The sequence below is a fragment of the Chiloscyllium plagiosum genome, unplaced genomic scaffold (genome assembly GCF_037043375.1).
Source record: "Chiloscyllium plagiosum isolate Xiang-an unplaced genomic scaffold, Cpla_swu_hap1 HiC_scaffold_1, whole genome shotgun sequence".
NCBI lineage: Eukaryota > Metazoa > Chordata > Chondrichthyes > Orectolobiformes > Hemiscylliidae > Chiloscyllium > Chiloscyllium plagiosum.
In genome coordinates, this window is record NW_028270139.1 from 165,552,682 (window position 1) to 165,579,227 (window position 26,546).

The 26,546-nt window shown below is 40.7% G+C and overlaps 1 protein-coding gene across 4 annotated transcripts in view; it reads left to right on the forward strand.

Moving 5' to 3' along the window:
* The window catches only part of hspa12b (heat shock protein family A (Hsp70) member 12B), a 244,674-nt gene that overhangs the window by 43,587 nt on the left and 174,541 nt on the right, over window positions 1-26,546 (forward strand). For all 4 annotated transcript variants that reach the window (XM_087992010.1, XM_087992018.1, XM_087992012.1 and 1 more), the window contains 2 exons: window positions 23,112-23,216; window positions 23,395-23,511. In XM_087992010.1, the coding sequence (XP_087848136.1) occupies window positions 23,112-23,216; window positions 23,395-23,511 (222 nt within the window). The remainder of the gene's footprint in view (window positions 1-23,111; window positions 23,217-23,394; window positions 23,512-26,546) is intronic.

A 26,546-nucleotide genomic window follows, 5' to 3' on the forward strand; every position in this document is an offset into this window, starting at 1 on the left:
ACTCACCAATGACCATTGATACTCACCAATGATCATCGACACTCACCAATGATCATCAATATCACCAATGATCATCTATACTCACCAATGATCATCGATACTCACCAATGATCATCGATACTCACCAATGACCATCAATATCACCAATGATCATCGATACTCACCAATGACCATCGATACTCACCAATGATCATTGATACTCCCCAATGACTATCGATGCTCACCAATGACCATTAATAATCACCAACGAGCATCGATACTCGCCAATGATCATCGATACTCACGAATGACCATTGATACTCACCAATGATCATCGACACTCACCAATGATCATTGATACTCACCAATGACCATCGATACTCACCAAAGAACATCGATACTCCCCAATGACTATCGATGCTCACCAATGACCATTAATAATCACCAACGAGCATCGATACTCGCCAATGTCCATCGATACTCACCAATGACCATCGATACTCACCAATGATCATCAATATCACCAATGATCATCAATAGTCACTCACCAATGATCATCGATACTCCCCAATGACCATCGATACTCAACAATAATCATCGATACTCACTAATGATCATTGATACTCATCAGTGACTATTGATGCTCACCAATGAACATTAATAATCACCAACGAGCATTGATTAGATTAGATTACATTACAGTGTGGAAACAGGCCCTTCGGCCCAACAAGTCCACACCGACCTGCCGAAGCGCAACCCACCCATACCCCAATATTTACCCATTACCAATGGGGAGAATGTGCAAACTCCACACAGTCAGTCGCCTGAGGCGGGAATTGAACCCGGGTCTCAGGCGATGTGAGGCAGCAGTGCTAACCACTGTGCCATCGTGCCGCCCACTCACCAATGATCATCAATATCACCAATGATCATTGATACTCACCAATGATCATCGATACTCAGCAATGATCATCGATACTCACCAATAACCATTGATACTCACCAATGATCATCGACACTCACCAATGATCATCAATATCACCAATGATCATCGATACTCACCAATGATCATCGATACAGACCAATGATCATTGATACTCACCAATAGCCATTGATACTCACCAATGATCATTGATACTCACCAATGATCATCGATACTCACCAATAAACATTGATACTCACCACTGAACATCGATACACACCAATGATCATCAATATCACCAATGACCATCGATACACACCAATGATCATCAATATCACCAATGATCATTGATACTCACCAATGATCATCGATACTCACCAATGACCATTAACATCACCAATGATCATCGATACTCACCAATGATCATTGATACTCACCAATGACCATTAATATCACCAATGATCATCGATACTCACCAATGATCATTGATACTCACCAATGACTATCGATACTCACCAATGACCATTGATACTCACCAATGATCATCGACACTCACCAATGTTCATTGATGCTCACCAATGACCATCGATACTCACCAATGATCATCAATATCACCAATGATCATCGATACTCACCAATGACCATCGATACTCACGAATGATCATTGATACTCACCAATAACCATTGATACTCACCAAAGATCATTGTTACTCACCAATGATCATTGATACTCACCAATATTCATCAATATCACCAATGATCATCGATACTCACCAATGATCATCGATACTCACCAATGACCATCAATATCACTAATGATCATCGATACTCACCAATGACCATCGATACTCATCAATGATCATCGATACTCACCAATGACCATCGATACTCATCAATGATCATTGATACTCACCAATGATCATCAATATCACCAATGATCATCGATACACACCAATGATCATCGATACTCACCAATGATCATCAATATCACCAATGATCATCGGTACTCACCAATGATCATCGATACTCACCAATGACCATCGATACTCACGAATGATCATCGATACTCACCAATAATCATTGATACTCACGAATGATCATTGATACTCACCAATGATCATTGATACTCACCAATGATCATCAATATCACCAATGATCATTGATACTCACCAATGATCATCGATACTCACCAATGATCATAGATATTCACCAATAACCATTAATACTTACCAATGATCATCAATATCACCAATGACCATCGATAGTCACCAATGACCATTGATACTCACCAATGATCATCGATACTCACCAATGACCATCAATATCACCAATGACCGTCGATACTCACCAATGATCATCGACACTCACTAATGACCATTGATACTCACCAATGATCATCGACACTCACCAATGATCATCGATACTCACCAATAAGCATTGATACTCACCAATGACATCAATATCACCAATGATCATTGATACTCACCAAAAACCATTGATACTGACCAATGATCATCGATACACACCAATGACTATCGATACTCACCAATGATCATCGATACTCATCAATGATCATCAACACTCACCAATGATCATCTATACACACCAATGATCATCGATACTCACCAATGATCATCGATACTCACCAATGATCATTGATACTCACCAATGATCATCGATACTCACCAATGATCATCAATATCACCAATGATCATCGATACTCACCAATGATCATTGATACACACCAATGATCATCGATACTCACCAATGATCATCAATATCACCGATGATCATCGATACTCACCAATAACCATTGATACTCACCAATGATCATCGATACTCACCAATGATCATCGATACTCACCAATAACCATTGATACTCACCAATGATCATCGATACTCACCAATGATCATCAATATCACCAATGATCATCAATACCCCCCAATAACCATTGATACTCACCAATGACCATCAATATCACCAATGATCATCGATACTCACCAATGATCATTGATACACACCAATGATCATCGATACTCACCAATGATCATCAATATCACCGATGATCATCGATACTCACCAATAACCATTGATACTCACCAATGATCATCGATACTCACCAATGATCATCGATACTCACCAATGACCATCGATACTCACCAATGATCATTGATACTCACCAATGATCATCAATATCACCAATGACTTTCGATACTCACCAATGAACATCGATACTCACGATTGATCATCGATACTCACCAATAACCATTGATACACACCAACGATCATTGATACTCACCAATGATCATTGATACTCACCAATGATCATCGATACTCTCCAATGACCATCGATACTCACCAATGATCATCGATACTCATTAATGACCATCGATACTCTCCAATGACCATCGATACTCACCAATGATCATCGATACTCATTAATGACCATCGATACTCACAAATGATCATCGATACTCACCAATAACCATTGATACTCACCAATGATCATCGATACTCACCAATGACCATCAATATCACCAATGAGCATTGATACTCACCAATGATCATCAATATCACCAATGATCATCGATACTCACCAATGATCATCAATATCACCAATGATCATCTATACTCACCAATGATCATCAATACTCACCAATGATCATCGATACTCACCAATGATCATTGATACTCACCAATGACTATCAATACTCACCAATGACCATTGATACTCACCAGTGATAATCGACACTCACCAATGATCATTGATACTCACCAATGACCATCGATACTCACCAATGATCATCGATACCCCCAATGATCATCGACACTCACCAATGATCATTGATACTCACCAATGACCATCGATACTCACCAATGATCATCAATACTCCCCAATAATCATTGATACTCACCAATGACCATTGATACTCACCAATGATCATCGACACTCACCAATGATCATCGATACTAACCAATGATCATCGACACTCACCAATGATCATCGATACTCACCAATAAGCATTGATACTCACCAATGACATCAATATCACCAATGATCATTGATACTCACCAAAAACCATTGATACTGACCAATGATCATCGATACACACCAATGACTATCGATACTCACCAATGATCATCGATACTCATCAATGATCATCGACACTCACCAATGATCATTGATACTCATCAATGATCATCAACACTCACCAATGATCATCTATACACACCAATGATCATCGATACTCACCAATGATCATCGATACTCACCAATGATCATTGATACTCACCAATGATCATCGATACTCACCAATGATCATCAATATCACCAATGATCATCGATACTCACCAATGATCATTAATACACACCAATGATCATCGATACTCACCAATGATCATCAATATCACCGATGATCATCGATACTCACCAATAACCATTGATACTCACCAATGATCATCGATACTCACCAATGATCATCAATATCACCAATGATCATCGATACTCACCAATGAACATCGATACTCACGATTGATCATCGATACTCACCAATAACCATTGATACTCACCAACGATCATTGATACTCACCAATGATCATTGATACTCACCAATGATCATCGATACTCTCCAATGACCATCGATACTCACCAATGATCATCGATACTCACGAATGATCATCGATACTCACCAATAACCATTGATACTCACCAATGATCATCGATACTCACCAATGACCATCAATATCACCAATGATCATTGATACTCACCAATGATCATCAATATCACCAATGATCATCGATACTCACCAATGACCATTGATACTCACCAATGATCATCGATACTCACCAATGATCATCGATACTCACCAATGACCATCGATACTCACGATTGATCATTGATACTCACCAATAACCATTGATACTCACCAACGATCATTGATACTCACCAATGATCATTGATACTCACCAATGATCATCGATACTCACCAATGATCATCAATATCACCAATGATCATCGATACTCACCAATAACCATTGATACTCACCAACGATCATCAATATCACCAATGATCATTGATACTCACCAATGATCATCGATACTCACCAATGATCATCGATACTCATCAATAACCATTGATACTCACCAATGGTCATTGATACTCACCAATGGTCATCGATACTCATCAATTATCATCGATACTCACCAATGACCATCAATATCACCAATGATCATCGATACTCACCAATGACCATCGATACTCACTAATGATCATTGATACTCACCAATGACTATCGATACTCACCAATGATCATCAATATCACCAATGATCATCGATACACACCAATGATCATCGATACTCACCAATGATCATCAATATCACCAATGATTATCGATACACACCAATGATCATTGATACTCACCAATGATTGATACTCACCAATGATCATCGATACTCACCAACAACCATTAATACTTACCAATGACCATCGATATTCACCAATGATCATCGATACTCACCAATGATCATTGATACTCACCAATGACTATCGATACTCACCAATGATCATCAATATCACCAATGACGATCGATACTCACCAATGACCATTGATACTCACCAATAATCATCGATACTCACCAATGATCATGAATACTCACCAATGACCATCGATACTCACCAATGATTATCGACACTCACTAATGACCATTGATAATCACCAATGATCATCAACATTCACCAATGAGTATCGATACTCACCAATGACCATCGATACTCATCAATGATCATCGATACTCACCAATGACCATCGATACTCATCAATGATCATTGATACTCACCAATGATCATCAATATAACCAATGATCATCGATACTCACCAATGACCATTGATACTCACCAATGATCATCGATACTCACCAATGATCATCGATACTCACCAATGACCATCGATACTCACGAATGATCATCGATACTCACCAATAATCATTGATACTCACGAATGATCATTGATACTCACCAATGATCATTGATACTCACCAATGATCATCAATATCACCAATGATCATTGATACTCACCAATGATCATCGATACTCACCAATGATCATAGATATTCACCAATAACCATTAATACTTACCAATGATCATCAATATCACCAATGACCATTGATAGTCACCAATGACCATTGATACTCACCAATGATCATCGATACTCACCAATGACCATCAATATCACCAATGACCGTCGATACTCACCAATGATCATCGACACTCACTAATGACCATTGATACTCACCAATGATCATCGACACTCACCAATGATCATCGATACTCACCAATAAGCATTGATACTCACCAATGACATCAATATCACCAATGATCATTGATACTCACCAAAAACCATTGATACTGACCAATGATCATCGATACACACCAATGACTATCGATACTCACCAATGATCATCGATACTCATCAATGATCATCAACACTCACCAATGATCATCTATACACACCAATGATCATCGATACTCACCAATGATCATTGATACTCACCAATGATCATCGATACTCACCAATGATCATCAATATCACCAATGATCATCGATACTCACCAATGATCATTGATACACACCAATGATCATCGATACTCACCAATGATCATCAATATCACCGATGATCATCGATACTCACCAATAACCATTGATACTCACCAATGATCATCGATACTCACCAATGATCATCGATACTCACCAATAACCATTGATACTCACCAATGATCATCGATACTCACCAATGATCATCAATATCACCAATGATCATCAATACCCCCCAATAACCATTGATACTCACCAATGACCATCAATATCACCAATGATCATCGATACTCACCAATGATCATTGATACACACCAATGATCATCGATACTCACCAATGATCATCAATATCACCGATGATCATCGATACTCACCAATAACCATTGATACTCACCAATGATCATCGATACTCACCAATGATCATCGATACTCACCAATGACCATCGATACTCACCAATGATCATTGATACTCACCAATGATCATCAATATCACCAATGATTTTCGATACTCACCAATGAACATCGATACTCACGACTGATCATCGATACTCACCAATAACCATTGATACACACCAACGATCATTGATACTCACCAATGATCATTGATACTCACCAATGATCATCGATACTCTCCAATGACCATCGATACTCACCAATGATCATCGATACTCATTAATGACCATCGATACTCTCCAATGACCATCGATACTCACCAATGATCATCGATACTCATTAATGACCATCGATACTCACAAATGATCATCGATACTCACCAATAACCATTGATACTCACCAATGATCATCGATACTCACCAATGACCATCAATATCACCAATGAGCATTGATACTCACCAATGATCATCAATATCACCAATGATCATCGATACTCACCAATGATCATCAATATCACCAATGATCATCTATACTCACCAATGATCATCAATACTCACCAATGACCATCGATACTCACCAATGATCATTGATACTCACCAATGACTATCAATACTCACCAATGACCATTGATACTCACCAGTGATAATCGACACTCACCAATGATCATTGATACTCACCAATGACCATCGATACTCACCAATGATCATCAATACTCCCCAATAATCATTGATACTCACCAATGACCATTGATACTCACCAATGATCATCGACACTCACCAATGATCATCGATACTAACCAATGATCATCGACACTCACCAATGATCATCGATACTCACCAATAAGCATTGATACTCACCAATGACATCAATATCACCAATGATCATTGATACTCACCAAAAACCATTGATACTGACCAATGATCATCGATACACACCAATGACTATCGATACTCACCAATGATCATCGATACTCATCAATGATCATCGACACTCACCAATGATCATTGATACTCATCAATGATCATCAACACTCACCAATGATCATCTATACACACCAATGATCATCGATACTCACCAATGATCATCGATACTCACCAATGATCATTGATACTCACCAATGATCATCGATACTCACCAATGATCATCAATATCACCAATGATCATCGATACTCACCAATGATCATTAATACACACCAATGATCATCGATACTCACCAATGATCATCAATATCACCGATGATCATCGATACTCACCAATAATCATCGATACTCACCAATGATCATCGATACTCACCAATGATCATCAATATCACCAATGATCATCGATACTCACCAATGAACATCGATACTCACGATTGATCATCGATACTCACCAATAACCATTGATACTCACCAACGATCATTGATACTCACCAATGATCATTGATACTCACCAATGATCATCGATACTCTCCAATGACCATCGATACTCACCAATGATCATCGATACTCACGAATGATCATCGATACTCACCAATAACCATTGATACTCACCAATGATCATCGATACTCACCAATGACCATCAATATCACCAATGATCATTGATACTCACCAATGATCATCAATATCACCAATGATCATCGATACTCACCAATGACCATTGATACTCACCAATGATCATCGATACTCACCAATGATCATCGATACTCACCAATGACCATCGATACTCACGATTGATCATTGATACTCACCAATAACCATTGATACTCACCAACGATCATTGATACTCACCAATGATCATTGATACTCACCAATGATCATCGATACTCACCAATGATCATCAATATCACCAATGATCATCGATACTCACCAATAACCATTGATACTCACCAACGATCATCAATATCACCAATGATCATTGATACTCACCAATGATCATCGATACTCACCAATGATCATCGATACTCATCAATAACCATTGATACTCACCAATGGTCATTGATACTCACCAATGGTCATCGATACTCATCAATTATCATCGATACTCACCAATGACCATCAATATCACCAATGATCATCGATACTCACCAATGACCATCGATACTCACTAATGATCATTGATACTCACCAATGACTATCGATACTCACCAATGATCATCAATATCACCAATGATCATCGATACACACCAATGATCATCGATACTCACCAATGATCATCAATATCACCAATGATTATCGATACACACCAATGATCATTGATACTCACCAATGATTGATACTCACCAATGATCATCGATACTCACCAACAACCATTAACACTTACCAATGATCATCGATATTCACCAATGATCATCGATACTCACCAATGATCATTGATACTCACCAATGACTATCGATACTCACCAATGATCATCAATATCACCAATGACGATCGATACTCACCAATGACCATTGATACTCACCAATAATCATCGATACTCACCAATGATCATGAATACTCACCAATGACCATCGATACTCACCAATGATCATCGACACTCACTAATGACCATTGATAATCACCAATGATCATCAACATTCACCAATGAGTATCGATACTCACCAATGACCATCGATACTCACCAATAAACATTGATACTCACCACAGAACATCGATACACACCAATGATCATCAATATCACCAATGATCATCAATATCTCCAATGACCATCGATACACACCAATGATCATCAATATCACCAATGATCATTGATACTCACCAATGATCATCGATACTCACCAATGACCATTAACATCACCAATGATCATCAATACTCACCAATGATCATTGATACTCACCAATGACCATTAATATCACCAATGATCATCGATACTCACCAATGATCATTGATACTCACCAATGACTATCGATACTCACCAATGACCATTGATACTCACCAATGATCATCGACACTCACCAATGTTCATTGATACTCACCAATGACCATCGATACTCACCAATGATCATCGATACTCACCAATGACCATCGATACTCACGAATGATCATCGATACTCACCAATAACCATTGATACTCACCAAAGATCATTGATACTCACCAATGATCATTGATACTCACCAATATTCATCAATATCACCAATGATCATCGATACTCACCAATGATCATCGATACTCACCAATGACCATCAATATCACTAATGATCATCGATACTCACCAATGACCATCGATACTCATCAATGATCATCGATACTCACCAATGACCATCGATACTCATCAATGATCATTGATACTCACCAATGATCATCAATATCACCAATGATCATCGATACACACCAATGATCATCGATACTCACCAATGATCATCAATATCACCAATGATCATCGGTACTCACCAATGATCATCGATACTCACCAATGACCATCGATACTCACGAATGATCATCGATACTCACCAATAACCATTGATACTCACGAATGATCATTGATACTCACCAATGACCATCGATACTCACCAATGATCATCGATACTCCCCAATGACGATCGATGCTCACCAATGACCATTAATAATCACCAACGAGCATCGATACTCACCAATGACCATCGATACTCACCAATGACCATTGATACTCACCAATGATCATCGACACTCACCAATGATCATCGATATTCACCAATGACCATTAATACTCACCAATAAACATTGATACTCAACAATGACCATCAATACTCACCAATGATCATCGATACTCACCAATGGTCATCAATATCACCAATGATCATCTATACTCACCAATGATCGTCGATACTCACCATTGATCATCGACACGCACCAATGATCATCGATACTCACCAATAACCATTGATACTCACCAATGACCATTGATATTCACCAATGATCATCGACACTCACCAATGATCATCGATATTTACCAATGATCATCGACACTCACCAATGATCATCGATACTCACCAATAAGCATTGATACTCACCAATGACCATCAATATCACCAATGATCATTGATACTCACCAGTGATCATCGATACTCACCAAAAACCATTGATACTTACCAATGATCATCAATACTCCCCAATGACCATCGATACTCACCAATGATCATCAATATCACCAATGATCATCTATACTCACCAATGATCATCAATACTCACCAATGACCATCGATACTCACCAATGATCATTGATACTCACCAATGACTATCAATACTCACCAATGACCATTGATACTCACCAGTGATAATCGACACTCACCAATGATCATTGATACTCACCAATGACCATCGATATCACCAATGATCATCGATACCCCCAATGATCATCGACACTCACCAATGATCATTGATACTCACCAATGACCATCGATACTCACCAATGATCATCAATACTCCCCAATAATCATTGATACTCACCAATGACCATTGATACTCACCAATGATCATCGACACTCACCAATGATCATCGATACTAACCAATGATCATCGACACTCACCAAAGATCATCGATACTCACCAATAAGCATTGATACTCACCAATGACATCAATATCACCAATGATCATTGATACTAACCAAAAACCATTGATACTGACCAATGATCATCGATACACACCAATGACTATCGATACTCACCAATGATCATCGATACTCATCAATGATCATCGACACTCACCAATGATCATTGATACTCATCAATGATCATCAACACTCACCAATGATCATCTATACACACCAATGATCATCGATACTCACCAATGATCATCGATACTCACCAATGATCATTGATACACACCAATGATCATCGATACTCACCAATGATCATCAATATCACCGATGATCATCGATACTCACCAATAACCATTGATACTCACCAATGATCATCGATACTCACCAATGATCATCGATACTCACCAATAACCATTGATACACACCAATGATCATCGATACTCACCAATGATCATCAATATCACCGATGATCATCGATACTCACCAATAACCATTGATACTCACCAATGATCATCGATACTCACCAATGATCATCGATACTCACCAATAACCATTGATACTCACCAACGATCATTGATACTCACCAATGATCATTGATACTCACCAATGATCATCGATACTCTCCAATGACCATCGATACTCACCAATGATCATCGATACTCACGAATGATCATCGATACTCACCAATAACCATTGATACTCACCAATGATCATCGATACTCACCAATGACCATCAATATCACCAATGATCATTGATACTCACCAATGATCATCAATATCACCAATGATCATCGATACTCACCAATGACCATTGATACTCACCAATGATCATCGATACTCACCAATGATCATCGATACTCACCAATGACCATCGATACTCACGATTGATCATTGATACTCACCAATAACCATTGATACTCACCAACGATCATTGATACTCACCAATGATCATTGATACTCACCAATGATCATCGATACTCACCAATGATCATCAATATCACCAATGATCATCGATACTCACCAATAACCATTGATACTCACCAACGATCATCAATATCACCAATGATCATTGATACTCACCAATGATCATCGATACTCACCAATGATCATCGATACTCATCAATAACCATTGATACTCACCAATGGTCATTGATACTCACCAATGGTCATCGATACTCATCAATTATCATCGATACTCACCAATGACCATCAATATCACCAATGATCATCGATACTCACCAATGACCATCGATACTCACTAATGATCATTGATACTCACCAATGACTATCGATACTCACCAATGATCATCAATATCACCAATGATCATCGATACACACCAATGATCATCGATACTCACCAATGATCATCAATATCACCAATGATTATCGATACACACCAATGATCATTGATACTCACCAATGATTGATACTCACCAATGATCATCGATACTCACCAACAACCATTAACACTTACCAATGATCATCGATATTCACCAATGATCATCGATACTCACCAATGATCATTGATACTCACCAATGACTATCGATACTCACCAATGATCATCAATATCACCAATGACGATCGATACTCACCAATGACCATTGATACTCACCAATAATCATCGATACTCACCAATGATCATGAATACTCACCAATGACCATCGATACTCACCAATGATCATCGACACTCACTAATGACCATTGATAATCACCAATGATCATCAACATTCACCAATGAGTATCGATACTCACCAATGACCATCGATACTCACCAATAAACATTGATACTCACCACTGAACATCGATACACACCAATGATCATCAATATCACCAATGATCATCAATATCTCCAATGACCATCGATACACACCAATGATCATCAATATCACCAATGATCATTGATACTCACCAATGATCATCGATACTCACCAATGACCATTAACATCACCAATGATCATCAATACTCACCAATGATCATTGATACTCACCAATGACCATTAATATCACCAATGATCATCGATACTCACCAATGATCATTGATACTCACCAATGACTATCGATACTCACCAATGACCATTGATACTCACCAATGATCATCGACACTCACCAATGTTCATTGATACTCACCAATGACCATCGATACTCACCAATGATCATCGATACTCACCAATGACCATCGATACTCACGAATGATCATCGATACTCACCAATAACCATTGATACTCACCAAAGATCATTGATACTCACCAATGATCATTGATACTCACCAATATTCATCAATATCACCAATGATCATCGATACTCACCAATGATCATCGATACTCACCAATGACCATCAATATCACTAATGATCATCGATACTCACCAATGACCATCGATACTCATCAATGATCATCGATACTCACCAATGACCATCGATACTCATCAATGATCATTGATACTCACCAATGATCATCAATATCACCAATGATCATCGATACTCACCAATGATCATCGATACTCACCAATGATCATCAATATCACCAATGATCATCGGTACTCACCAATGATCATCGATACTCACCAATGACCATCGATACTCACGAATGATCATCGATACTCACCAATAACCATTGATACTCACGAATGATCATTGATACTCACCAATGACCATCGATACTCACCAATGATCATCGATACTCCCCAATGACGATCGATGCTCACCAATGACCATTAATAATCACCAACGAGCATCGATACTCACCAATGACCATCGATACTCACCAATGACCATTGATACTCACCAATGATCATCGACACTCACCAATGATCATCGATATTCACCAATGACCATTAATACTCACCAATAAACATTGATACTCAACAATGACCATCAATACTCACCAATGATCATCGATACTCACCAATGGTCATCAATATCACCAATGATCATCTATACTCACCAATGATCGTCGATACTCACCATTGATCATCGACACGCACCAATGATCATCGATACTCACCAATAACCATTGATACTCACCAATGACCATTGATATTCACCAATGATCATCGACACTCACCAATGATCATCGATATTTACCAATGATCATCGACACTCACCAATGATCATCGATACTCACCAATAAGCATTGATACTCACCAATGACCATCAATATCACCAATGATCATTGATACTCACCAGTGATCATCGATACTCACCAAAAACCATTGATACTTACCAATGATCATCAATACTCCCCAATGACCATCGATACTCACCAATGATCATCAATATCACCAATGATCATCTATACTCACCAATGATCATCAATACTCACCAATGACCATCGATACTCACCAATGATCATTGATACTCACCAATGACTATCAATACTCACCAATGACCATTGATACTCACCAGTGATAATCGACACTCACCAATGATCATTGATACTCACCAATGACCATCGATATCACCAATGATCATCGATACCCCCAATGATCATCGACACTCACCAATGATCATTGATACTCACCAATGACCATCGATACTCACCAATGATCATCAATACTCCCCAATAATCATTGATACTCACCAATGACCATTGATACTCACCAATGATCATCGACACTCACCAATGATCATCGATACTAACCAATGATCATCGACACTCACCAAAGATCATCGATACTCACCAATAAGCATTGATACTCACCAATGACATCAATATCACCAATGATCATTGATACTAACCAAAAACCATTGATACTGACCAATGATCATCGATACACACCAATGACTATCGATACTCACCAATGATCATCGATACTCATCAATGATCATCGACACTCACCAATGATCATTGATACTCATCAATGATCATCAACACTCACCAATGATCATCTATACACACCAATGATCATCGATACTCACCAATGATCATCGATACTCACCAATGATCATTGATACACACCAATGATCATCGATACTCACCAATGATCATCAATATCACCGATGATCATCGATACTCACCAATAACCATTGATACTCACCAATGATCATCGATACTCACCAATGATCATCGATACTCACCAATAACCATTGATACTCACCAATGATTATCGATACTCACCAATGATCATCAATATCACCAATGATCATCGATACCCCCCAATAACCATTGATACTCACCAATGACCATCAATATCACCAATGATCATCGATACTCACCAATGATCATTGATACACACCAATGATCATCGATACTCACCAATGATCATCAATATCACCGATGATCATCGATACTCACCAATAACCATTAATACTCACCAATAACCATTGATACTCACCAATGATCATTGATACTCACCAATGATCATCGATACTCACCAATGATCATCGATACTCACCAATGACCTTCGATACTCACCAATGATCATTGATACTCACCGATGATCATCAATATCACCAATGATTTTCGATACTCACCAATGAACATCGATACTCACGATTGATCATCGATACACACCAACGATCATTGATACTCACCAATGATCATTGATACTCACCAATGATCATTGATACTCACCAATGATCATCGATACTCTCCAATGACCATCGATACTCACCAATGATCATCGATACTCATTAATGACCATCGTTACTCTCCAATGACCATCGATACTCACCAATGATCATCGATACTCATTAATGACCATCGATACTCACGAATGATCATCGATACTCACCAATAACCATTGATACTCACCAATGATCATCGATACTCACCAATGACCATCAATATCACCAATGATCATTGATACTCACCAATGATCATCAATATCACCAATGATCATCGATACTCACCAATGATCATCAATATCACCAATGATCATCTATACTCACCAATGATCATCAATACTCACCAATGACCATCGATACTCACCAATGATCATTGATACTCACCAATGACTATCAATACTCACCAATGACCATTGATACTCACCAGTGATAATCGACACTCACCAATGATCATTGATACTCACCAATGACCATCGATACTCACCAATGATCATCGATACCCCCAATGATCATCGACACTCACCAATGATCATTGATACTCACCAATGACCATCGATACTCACCAATGATCATCAATACTCCCCAATAATCATTGATACTCACCAATGACCATTGATACTCACCAATGATCATCGACACTCACCAATGATCATCGATACTCACCAATAAGCATTGATACTCACCAATGACATCAATATCACCAATGATCATTGATACTCACCAAAAACCATTGATACTGACCAATGATCATCGATACACACCAATGACTATCGATACTCACCAATGATCATCGACACTCACCAATGATCATTGATACTCATCAATGATCATCAACACTCACCAATGATCATCTATACACACCAATGATCATCGATACTCACCAATGATCATCGATACTCACCAATGATCATTGATACTCACCAATGATCATCGATACTCACCAATGATCATCAATATCACCAATGATCATCGATACTCACCAATGATCATTAATACACACCAATGATCATCGATACTCACCAATGATCATCAATATCACCGATGATCATCGATACTCACCAATAACCATTGATACTCACCAATGATCATCGATACTCACCAATGATCATCAATATCACCAATGATCATCGATACTCACCAATGAACATCGATACTCACGATTGATCATCGATACTCACCAATAACCATTGATACTCACCAACGATCATTGATACTCACCAATGATCATTGATACTCACCAATGATCATCGATACTCTCCAATGACCATCGATACTCACCAATGATCATCGATACTCACGAATGATCATCGATACTCACCAATAACCATTGATACTCACCAATGATCATCGATACTCACCAATGACCATCAATATCACCAATGATCATTGATACTCACCAATGATCATCAATATAACCAATGATCATCGATACTCACCAATGACCATTGATACTCACCAATGATCATCGATACTCACCAATGATCATCGATACTCACCAATGACCATCGATACTCACGATTGATCATTGATACTCACCAATAACCATTGATACTCACCAACGATCATTGATACTCACCAATGATCATCGATACTCACCAATGATCATCGATACTCACCAATGATCATCAATATCACCAATGATCATCGATACTCACCAATAACCATTGATACTCACCAACGATCATCAATATCACCAATGATCATTGATACTCACCAATGATCATCGATACTCACCAATGATCATCGATACTCATCAATAACCATTGATACTCACCAATGGTCATTGATACTCACCAATGGTCATCGATACTCATCAATTATCATCGATACTCACCAATGACCATCAATATCACCAATGATCATCGATACTCACCAATGACCATCGATACTCACTAATGATCATTGATACTCACCAATGACTATCGATACTCACCAATGATCATCAATATCACCAATGATCATCGATACACACCAATGATCATCGATACTCACCAATGATCATCAATATCACCAATGATTATCGATACACACCAATGATCATTGATACTCACCAATGATTGATACTCACCAATGATCATCGATACTCACCAACAACCATTAATACTTACCAATGATCATCGATATTCACCAATGATCATCGATACTCACCAATGATCATTGATACTCACCAATGACTATCGATACTCACCAATGATCATCAATATCACCAATGACGATCGATACTCACCAATGACCATTGATACTCACCAATGATCATCGATACTCACCAATGATCATGAATACTCACCAATGACCATCGATACTCACCAATGATCATCGACACTCACTAATGACCATTGATAATCACCAATGATCATCAACATTCACCAATGAGTATCGATACTCACCAATGACCATTGATACTCACCAATGATCATCGACACTCACTAATGATCATCAATACTCACCAATCATCTTCAATACTCCCCAATGATCATCGATACTCCCCAATGATCATCGACACTCACCAATGATCATTGATACTCACCAATGACCATCGATACTCACCAATGATCATCGATACTCCCCAATGACTATCAATGCTCACCAGTGACCATTAATAATCACCAATGAGCATCGATACTCCCCAATGACCATCGATACTCACCAATGACCATTGATACTCACCAATGATCATCGACACTCACCAATGATCATCGATACTCACCAATGATCATCGACACTCATCAATGATCATTGATATTCACCAATGATCATCAATACTCACCAATGATCATCGATACTCACCAATGATCATTGATACTCACCAATGATCATCGACACTCACCAATGATCATCGATACTCACCAATAACCTTGATACTCACCAATGACCATCAATATCACCAATGATCATCGGTACTCACCAATGATCATCGATACTCAACAATGACCATCGATACTCACCAGTGACCATCGATACTCACCAATGATCATCAAAATCACCAATGATCATCGATACTCACCAATGATCATCGATACTCACCAATAACCATTGATACACACCAATGACCATTGATACTCACCAATGATCATCGACACTCACCAATAATCATCAATACTTACCAATGATCATCGACACTCACCAATGATCATCGATACTCACCAATAACCATTGATACTCACCAATGACCATTGATACTCACCAATGATCATCGTCACTCACCAATAATCATCGCCACTCCCCAATGATCATTGATACTCACCAATGACCATCAATATCACAAATGATCATCGATACTCACCAATGATCATCGATACTCACCAATGATCATCGATACTCAACAATGACTATCGTTACTCACCAGTGACCATCGATACTCACCAATGATCATCAAAAGCACCAATGATCATCGATACTCACCAATGACCATCGATACTCACCAATGACCATTGATACTCACCTATGACTATCGATACTCACCAATGATCATCAATATCACCAATAATCATCGATACACACCAATGATCATCAAAAGCACCAATGATCATCGATACTCACCAATGATCATCAATATCACCAATGATCATCGATACTCACCAATGACCATCAATATCACCAATGATCATTGATACTCACCAATGATCATCGATTCTCACCAATAACCATTGATACTTACCAATGATCTTCGATACTCACGAATGACTATCGATACTCACCAATGATCATCGATACTCACCAATGATCATCGATACTCACCAAGGATCATCGATACTCACCAATAACCATCAATATCACCAATGATCATCGATACTCACCAATGACCATCGATACTCACCAATGACCATTGATACTCACCTATGACTATCGATACTCACCAATGATCATCAATATCACCAATAATCATCGATACACACCAATGATCATCGATACTCACCAATGATCATCGATACTCACCAATAACCATTAATACTTACCAATGATCATTGATACTCACCAATGATCATTGATACTCACCAATGATCATCGATACTCACCAATAACCATCAATATCACCAATGATCATCGATACTCACCAATGACCATCGATACTCACCAATGACCATTGATACTCACCTATGACTATCGATACTCACCAATGATCATCAATATCACCAATAATCATCGATACACACCAATGATCATCGATACTCACCAATGATCATCGATACTCACCAATAACCATTAATACTTACCAATGATCATCGATACTCACCAATGATCATTGATACTCACCAATGATCATCGATACTCACCAATGACAATCGATACTCACCAGTGACCATCGATACTCACCAATGATCATCAAAAGCACCAATGATCATCGATACTCACCAATGATCATCAATATCACCAATGATCATCGATACTCACCAATGACCATCAATATCACCAATGATCATTGATACTCACCAATGATCATCGATTCTCACCAATAACCATTGATACTTACCAATGATCTTCGATACTCACGAATGACTATCGATACTCACCAATGATCATCGATACTCACCAATGATCATCGATACTCACCAAGGATCATCGATACTCACCAATAACCATCAATATCACCAATGATCATCGATACTCACCAATGACCATCGATACTCACCAATGACCATTGATACTCACCTATGACTATCGATACTCACCAATGATCATCAATATCACCAATAATCATCGATACACACCAATGATCATCGATACTCACCAATGATCATCGATACTCACCAATAACCATTAATACTTACCAATGATCATTGATACTCACCAATGATCATTGATACTCACCAATGATCATCGATACTCACCAATGATCATCAATATCACCAATGACCATCGATACTCACCAATGAACATTGATATTCACCAATGATCATCGATACTCACCAATGACCATGAATACTCACCAATGACCATCGATACTCACCAATGATCATCGACACTCACTAATGACCATTGGTACTCACCAATGATCATCAACACTCACCAATGATCATCGATACTCACCAATGATCATCAATACTCACCAATGATCATCGATACTCCCCAATGATCGACACTCACCAATGATCATTGATACTCACCAATGACCATTGATACTCACCAATGATCATCGATACTCCCCAATGACTATCAATGCTCACCAGTGACCATTAATAATCACCAACGAGCATCGATACTCACCAATGACCATCGATACTCACCAATGACCATTGATACTCACCAATGATCATCGACACTCACCAATGATCATTGATACTCACCAATGATCATCGATATTCACCAATGATCATCAATATCACCAATGATCATCGATACTCACCAATGATCATCGATACTCACCAATGATCATAGACACTCACCAATGATCACCGATACTCACCAATAACCATTGATACTCACCAATGACCATTGATACTCACCAATGATCATTGACACTCACCAATAATCATCGATACTTACCAATGATCATCGACACTCACCAATGATCATTGATACTCACCAATGATCATCGATACTCACCAATGATCATTGATACTCACCAAAAACCATTGATACTTACCAATGATCATTGATACTCACCAATCATCATCGATACTCAACAATGACCATCGATACTCACCAGTGACCATCGATACTCACCAATGATCATCAAAAGCACCAATGATCATCGATACTCACCAATAACCATTGATACTTACCAATGATCATCGATACTCACCAATGACTATCGATACTCACCAATGATCATCGATACTCATCAATGATCATCGATACTCACCAATGATCATTGATACTCACCAATGATCATCGATACTCACCAATAACCATCAATATCACCAATGATAATCGATACTCACCAATGACCATCGATACTCACCAATGATCATTGATACTCACCAATGACTATCGATACTCACCAATGATCATCAATATCACCAATAATTATCGATACACACCAATGATCATCGATACTCACCAATGATCATCAATATCACCAATGATCATCGATACTCACCAATGACCATCGATACTCACCAATGACTATCGATACTCACCAATGATCATCAATATCACCAATGATCATCGATACTCACCAATGACCATCGATACTCACCAATGACTATCGATACTCACCAATGATCATCAATATCACCAATAATCATCGATACTCACCAATGATCATCAATATCACCAATGATCATCGATACTCACCAATGATCATCAATACTCACCAATGACCATCAATATCACCAATAATCATCGATACTCACCAATGATCATCAATATCACCAATGATCATCGATACTCACCAATGATCATCGAAACTCACCAATGACCATCGATACTCACGAATGATCATCGATACTCACCAATAACCATTGATACTCACCAACGATCATTGATACTCACCAATGATCATCGACACTCACCAATGATCATCGATACTCACCAATGATCATCGATACTCACGAATGATCATCGATACTCACCAATAACCATTGATACTCACCAACGATCATTGATACTCACCAATGATCATCGACACTCACCAATGATCATCGATACTCACCAATGATCATCGATACTCACGAATGATCATCGATATTCACCAATAACCATTGATACTCACCAATGATCATTGATACTCACCAATGATCATCGATACTCACCAATGATCATCAATATCACCAATGATCATCGATACTCACCAATAACCATTGATACTCACCAATGATCATCGATACTCACCAACAATCATTGATACTCACCAATGACTATCGATACTCACCAATGATCATCAATATCACCAATGACCATTAATACTCACTAATGATCATCGATACTCAGCAATGACCATCGATACTCATCAATGATCATTGATACTCACCAATGACCACACCAATGATCATCAACACTCACCAATGACCATCGATACTCACCAATGATCATCAATATCACCAATGACCATTAATACTCACTAATGATCATCGATACTCAGCAATGACCGTCGATACTCATCAATGATCATCAACTCTCACCAATGACCATCGATGCTCACCAATGACCATCGATGCTCACTCTCTGATTTCTGAACCTTCCACGATGCTGAAACCCCTTGCCTTGTCTCTCCAGGACCTCACCCTGGAGACAGAGTTGGAGGCTGTCAATGGGAAGCGGGTCAAAGCCCTCGAGGTGTTTGCTCACGCGCTGAGATACTTCCGGAAGCATGCTCTCAAGGTCAGTGAGATGCCTGAACTTTGACATTTGTCACTGGGGTCAGGTGGTCAATCGGGAAGGGATGAGGACTGAGGAGGGAGTGAGGGCCATCAATGGGACCATGGGCTTGAATGCAGTCCACTGCGTGTTGAGGTAAATCCGTTCTCCTATTCCTGAGCAGTGCTGTGTGTTTTGGCAGGAGCTGAGTGACCAATTCTTGGTCGGCCTGGACACGGGTGATGTCCGCTGGGTAATCACCGTGCCTGCAATCTGGAAACAACCTGCCAAGCAGTTCATGAGGGAAGCAGCTTATCTGGTAAGGAGCAACCAGCCCACCACTCAGCGCCTCCGGGAGAGGGAGGGGTACTGAGATCGGGGTCTGGGGGGGGAAACGGACACCGAGTGGGCAGAGAGATTGGGGTGGGGGGGGGGGGGGGGGGTCTGGAGGAGGGACATCGAGGGGGCGGAGATATCATGGTCTGGGTGTGGGGCACCGAGGGGACAGAGAGATCAGGGTCTGGGGGGATCCAGGGGGAGGGGCACCGAGGGGGCAGAGAGATCGGGGTCTGGGGATGGGGCACCGAGGGGGCAGAGAGATCGGGGTCTGGGGGAGGGACACCGAGGGGGCAGAGAGATCAGCGTCTGGGGGAGGGGCACCGAGGGGGCAGAGAGATCAGGGTCTGGGGAGGTCTGGGGGAGGGGCACCGAGGGGACAGAGAGATCAGGGTCTGGGGGAGGGGCACCGAGGGGGCAGAGAGATCGGGGTCTGGGGGAGGGACACCGAGGGGGCAGAGAGATCAGCGTCTGGGGGGGTCTGGGGGAGGGGCACCGAGGGGACAGAGAGATCAGGGTCTGGGGGGGTCTGGGGGAGGGGCACCGAGGGGGCAGAGAGATCAGGGTCTGGGGGAGGGGCACCGAGGGGGCAGAGAGATCAGGGTCTGGGGGGGTCTGGGGGAGGGGCACCGAGGGGACAGAGAGATCAGGGTCTGGGGGGGTCTGGGGGAGGGGCACCGAGGGGGCAGAGAGATCAGGGTCTGGGGGAGGGGCACCGAGGGGGCAGAGAGATCGGGGTCGGGGGGAGGGGCACCGAGGGGGCAGAGAGATCAGGGTCTGGGGGTGGGGCACCGAGGGGGCAGAGAGATTGGGGTTGGGGAGCTCTGGGGGAGGGGCACCGAGGGGGCAGAGAGATCGGGGTTGGGGGGGAGGGTCACCGAGGGGGTAGAGAGATCAGGGTTGGGGGGGAGGGTCACCGAGGGGGCAGAGAGATCGGGGTTGGGGGGGAGGGACACCGAGGGGGCAGAGAGAATGGGGTCCGGGAGAGGGACACACAGGGATCGGTGGGGAACAGAAAACTGCCCGGTAAAGCAATGGTGAAGAAATGTTGGGCCGTTTCGGTGGGAGGGAGCGGTCTGCCAGCCAGGTTGTTAAAGACTTAACCACAATCCAGGTGTGTTCAATATTTCATATCAGTCACATCACACTGTAATCTTTTGCTATAAATTCTGTGTCTTATGATCTTATTCTCCACAACCACCTGATGAAGGAGCGACGCTCCGAAAGCTAGTGCTTCCAGTTAAACCTGTTGGACTATAACCTGGTGTTGTGGGATTTGTAACTTTGCCCAGGGCCAGTACCAAAGGGAGAGGATTAGTAGGTTGTGATATCAGAAAGAGTGATCAGAAAGAGAGAGAGAGAGAGAGAGAGAGAGAGAGAAATCACAGAAAGGACAGATCGAAGAAAACACATTGGAAGAATGAGAACAGACAGAGTGATAACGTTGTCTGTCCTCATATGGAAGAGATATAATTTAGCATTCCGTGGTGTGGTGCAGATGGTGACTGGATTTGATCATAGGGACCTTGGGGAGCAGAAGGGATTCACACAATACTCCCAGTATGTGTTGGATAATTTATTTCTCATTTGTAATCACTGAAAGGTTGTTGTGGTCAGCTCGATCTGTTCCAACGTTGTCTCTGTTCTCTGTCTCCGCTCTCCCTCTCCCCCCAAACCTCTGGCCCCTTCTCCCTGCTCTCCTCCATCCTCCATCTCCTCCTTTCTCTCTTCCTCTCTCTCTCTCTCTTCCTCTCTGCCCCTCTCTCACATCCTGCCTCCTTCCAATCATCTTGTTTCCTTTTACTCTGTCTCTATATCTTACTTATCTGTCTCTCTCACTCTCTCTCTCTTTATCTCTTATCCTTTCTCTTCCGCTGTCTTTTTCTCTGTCATTGTCACTGAATGTTGCACTCTCATTTTTGTTCTCTTTATTGCTCTCTCTCTCTCTCTCCTTCTGTCTCTGTCTCTCCTTCTGTCTCTGATTCTGTCTTCCTTGTTGCATTCTCCCCCTCTCTATCTCTGTCCTCTCTCTCTGCTCCCTCTTTCTCTCTCCATCACTCTCCTTCCCTATTCATCCCTCTCTTTCTATTTTCCTCTCCTTCTACGTCCCTCCTCACTTTCGCCCTGTCCTCTCTCTCTCTCCCTCCCTCACCCCCCCCCCCCCCTCCCCATCTGCCTCTTTCTCTGTCTCCCTGTGTACGTGTCTCTCTCTCTCTGGTTTTCTCTCCCTCTATCTCTCTCTCTCTCTCTCTCACACACACACACACACTCTGAGTCTCTCTCTCTCTGGATCACTCTGTCTCGCACTGGGTCTCTCTCTCTCTCTCTCTCTCGGGATCACTCCCTCTCTCTGCATCACTCTCTCTCTCTGGTTAACTGTGTCCCTGGATCTCTCTCTCTCTGGATCACTCTCTCTCTCTCTCTCTCTGGGTCTCTCACTCTCTCTCTCTCTGGGTCTCTCACTCTCTCTCTCTTTGGGTCTCTCTCACTCTCTCTCGGTCTCTCTCACTCTCTCTCTCTCTGGGTCTCTCTCTCTCTCTGGATCACTCTCTCTCTCTCTCTGGGTCTCTCCCTCTGGGTCTCTCTCACTCTGGGGTCTCTCTCTCTCTCTGGGTCTCTCACTCTCTCTCTCTCTCTGTCTCTCTGGGTCTCTCTCTGTCTCTCTCTCTCTGGGTCTCTTTCTGGGTCTCTCTCTCTCTGGGTCTCTCTCTGTCTCTCTCTCTCTCTCTCTGGATCACTCTCTCTCTCTCTGGGTCTCTGTCACTCTCTCTCTGGGTCTCTCTCTGTCTCTCTCTCTCTGGGTCTCTCTCACTGTCTGTCTCTCTGGGTCTCTCTCTCTGTCTGTCTGTCTCTCTCTCTCTGGGTCTCTCTCTCTCTCTGGGTCTCTCTCTCTGGGTCTCTCTCTCTCTCTGGGTCTTTCTCTCTCTCTGGATCACTCTCTCTCTGGGTCTCTCTCTGGGTCTCTCTCTGGGTCTCTCTCTCTCTCTGGGTCTCTCTCTCTCTCTGGGCCTTTCTCTC